The 3699-nt window shown below is 54.4% G+C and overlaps 1 protein-coding gene across 1 annotated transcript in view; it reads right to left on the bottom strand.

The window, feature by feature from the left end:
• scara5 (scavenger receptor class A, member 5 (putative)) overlaps positions 1 to 2765 on the bottom strand; it is a gene marked incomplete at both ends in the record, with an annotated part of 5418 nt that extends 2653 nt beyond the window's left edge. The window contains 3 exon segments of the mRNA XM_083697712.1: positions 1783 to 1792; positions 1794 to 1972; positions 2678 to 2765. Of these exon segments, the coding sequence (XP_083553838.1) occupies positions 1783 to 1792; positions 1794 to 1972; positions 2678 to 2765 (277 nt within the window).
• Positions 2766 to 3699: the final 934 nt, after the last annotated feature.

Genomic DNA, 3699 nt, shown 5'->3' on the forward strand with positions numbered 1-3699 from the left:
CACTGTACTACCCCCCCCCCCCCCAGCACTGTACTACCCCCCCCCCCCCCAGCACTGTACTACCCCCCCCCCCCCAGCACTGTACTACCCCCCCCCCCCCCAGCACTGTACTACCCCCCCCCCAGCACTGTACTACCCCCCCCCCCCCAGCACTGTACTACCCCCCCCCCCCCCCAGCACTGTACTACCCCCCCCCCCCCCCAGCACTGTACTACCCCCCCCCCCCCCAGCACTGTACTACCCCCCCCCCCCCCCAGCACTGTACTACCCCCCCCCCCCAGCACTGTACTACCCCCCCCCCCCCCCCAGCACTGTACTACCCCCCCCCCAGCACTGTACTACCCCCCCCCCAGCACTGTACTACCCCCCCCCCCAGCACTGTACTACCCCCCCCCCCCCAGCACTGTACTACCCCCCCCCCCCCAGCACTGTACTACCCCCCCCCCCCCAGCACTGTACTACCCCCCCCCCCCAGCACTGTACTACCCCCCCCCCCCAGCACTGTACTACCCCCCCCCCCCCCAGCACTGTACTACCCCCCCCCCCCAGCACTGTACTACCCCCCCCCCCCAGCACTGTACTACCCCCCCCCCCCAGCACTGTACTACCCCCCCCCCCCCAGCACTGTACTACCCCCCCCCCAGCACTGTACTACCCCCCCCCCCAGCACTGTACTACCCCCCCCCCCCCCCCAGCACTGTACTACTAACTAGAGACGATCAGGATTAACGACAAGGGGTCAGATGACAAAACTATAAAGATGAAACAACTTCAAATTGTACGAAATATTTTCTACACGGCAGATCTCCTCCACATCTCCTCATATCTCCTCCACATCTCCTCATATCTCCTCCACATCTCCTCATATCTCCTCATATCTCCTCACATCTCCTCATATCTCCTCATATCTCCTCCACATCTCCTCATATCTCCTCCACATCTCCTCATATCTCCTCACATCTCCTCACATCTCCTCATATCTCCTCACATCTCCTCACATCTCCTCATATCTCCTCACATCTCCTCATATCTCCTCCACATCTCCTCACATCTCCTCACATCTCCTCATATCTCCTCACATCTCCTCACATCTCCTCACATCTCCTCATATCTCCTCACATCTCCTCATATCTCCTCCACATCTCCTCATATCTCCTCACATCTCCTCATATCTCCTCACATCTCCTCACATCTCCTCATATCTCCTCACATCTCCTCACATCTCCTCATATCTCCTCATATCTCCTCACATCTCCTCCATTCAAGCATTAACTAGTCCCCAACACCCCAACTAACAACCAGATGACTCATAGTTCATCAGACTATAAAGCACGGCTTTTGGAATTACAAATGTTAGTTCTCTCCAATTTTCTCAGATTAACTTGAAATAATGGCCCATAACATTGTTGATTGGACGGTGGATAGGGCCGTGTGTGTGATGATGTCATGGTGTTTGAGAATGCGAGGAATTGGATCCGAGCGGAGGAAGCAGATGGAGCCACCTCTGGGACAGCAGTTTGATGGCATCTGGCTCTGTGGAGTTTCCTCATAAACTTGATATGAATCTGTGCAGCGTTCCAAAGCTGTGTGCACTAATACCAGCCGTAAAACAGGACAATTACAAAAACAAATGGCAGAAACCACATCCACTTCCCTGGGACGCGTCAGGACGGATCACCGCTGCAGAGTCACGCAGAATCAGATGGGCATCTACACGTAGTACACACACACACACACACACACACACACACACACACCCTGGTGTCCAGTAGCTCCTCCTACCTTGTCCGAAAGCGGGCGGTCTTGTGGACCTCGCTGGCTCCGCGGTATGACAGCATCCTGCAGACCACGTCCCCGTCCTTCCTGTCCCAGACGTCGTCACACACCGTCCCCCAGCGGCCCTCGTGGAACACCTCCACACGGCCCTCATGGACCCCCGAGCCATTCACCAGCCGCACCAGGGCCGCCGCCACTGGGGGGGGGGGCAGAGAGAGACGGTCAGCCAAGGTGTTTCTCCTACTAAAGACCCCTCCCACTACAGACCCCTCCTACTAAAGACTCCTCCTACTAAAGACCCCTCCCACTAAACACCCCTCCTACTAAAGACTCCTCCCACTAAAGACTCCTCCCACTAAAGACTCCTCCCACTAAAGACCCCTCCTACTAAAGACTCCTCCCACTAAAGACCCCTCCTACTGTACACCAGGGGTAACGACCCCAACAGCTAGTTCACCAGGGGTCACATGGTCATATCACACAGTGAAGGGCAGGAGCTACAGCTTTATTGAGAGGAACCCTGCCATGATGACTTCCTGCTGATTCCTCACATGTCTTTGATCAGTGAATATAGAAACATACTTTTTGGATTATTTTTCTTCAAAGCTGTTTGAGGATGTAATGTTCTGTAGGCTAACGACTGACTCAGAGCGAGGCCAAACCTCTGTCTCTTTTCAGGAGAGAACATGAATGATGAGTGAGTTTTGTAATGTCGTTTTTTGTTACGTTTCCATTTGCAGAACAATAACAAAACCCAACCGATTAGGAAATGACCTTCCACCATGTTTGTTTGTGCAAGGGGGGTTCCCAGTGCCTCCATCTCAGTCACATCATGCTGCCTACAGGGGAGGCTGGTGGAGGTAGAAATCGGAGGACGCATTACAATAAGGCTGTCCTCCACCTCCACCAGCCTCCCCTGGGAGAGAACCAGGATGGGTCTGGAGTTTGGCCTGACAGGTGCTGTCACAGCAGGAGAAGTTGTTGACCATGACTCATCTCCTTCCTCATCTCCTTCCTCATCTCCTTCCTTAGATAAGGAGGGGAGGGCAGAGGAGGAGAGCAGAGGAACATGGATGAGAGGACAGAGAGGAAGAGAGGAGAGGAACGTCTAAACGTCTTACAGATGGAGGAAGAAGTCTTTACTCTGGGACACACAGCCAATACGGCTGATTAGAACCATCTGTCAGCTGGGGAGGAGGGGGGAAGGGGGGGGAGAGAGGACGGGAGAGGTGGGGGGAGAGGAGGGGAGAAGAAAGCAGAAGAGAAGAGAATAGAAGAGAGGAGGGGAGAGGAGAGGAGGCGAGGGGAGGGGAGGAGAGGAGAGGAGAGAAGAGGAGAGGAGGGGAGGGGAGGGGAGAGGAGAGGAAAGGAGTGGAGGGGAGAGGAGAGGAGGGGAGGGGAGAGGAGAGGAGGGGAGGGGAGAGGCTGCAGTGTATCAATAGGGATTACTCTAATCTCTCATAACGACTCTGGGGTGAGGTTACTGAAAGCACTGAGATCCTCTCCAGGTCCATGAACTACAACAGATTAATGACCATCTAAATGCTCCAAAACACTCAGGGAAATCTGTCCCAGGTGAGGGAAACATGGCCGAGGTAATCTCACTGGGATGATCCCACTTAAAACCACACTCCTCTGTCCCCACCCCCTCTGTTTACAAACACTAATGTTTATGTTCACGTCTCACTTTGCGGGAAAGACAAATTGCAGAGTGCAGCTTTAATATAAGTGGCAGGATAAAGAAGGAGATAAACGGTCGATGTCTTGGTGTCGCTGCCTGAGGGTTGGTCCAGATGACAGGGTGATTAAACGCTTCTGTCTAGAAGTGACCTGCGATGGTGAAACCAGAGTTGGTTTGTCTGGGCTGGTCGCTGTGGCGAGGCCAGTCCATCACAGAGAGGAGAGCTTCCCCTGCTTCCTCCC

Source organism: Argentina silus (assembly GCF_951799395.1).
Source record: "Argentina silus genome assembly, contig: scaffold_273, whole genome shotgun sequence".
In the NCBI taxonomy this organism is placed as follows: Eukaryota; Metazoa; Chordata; class Actinopteri; order Argentiniformes; family Argentinidae; genus Argentina; species Argentina silus.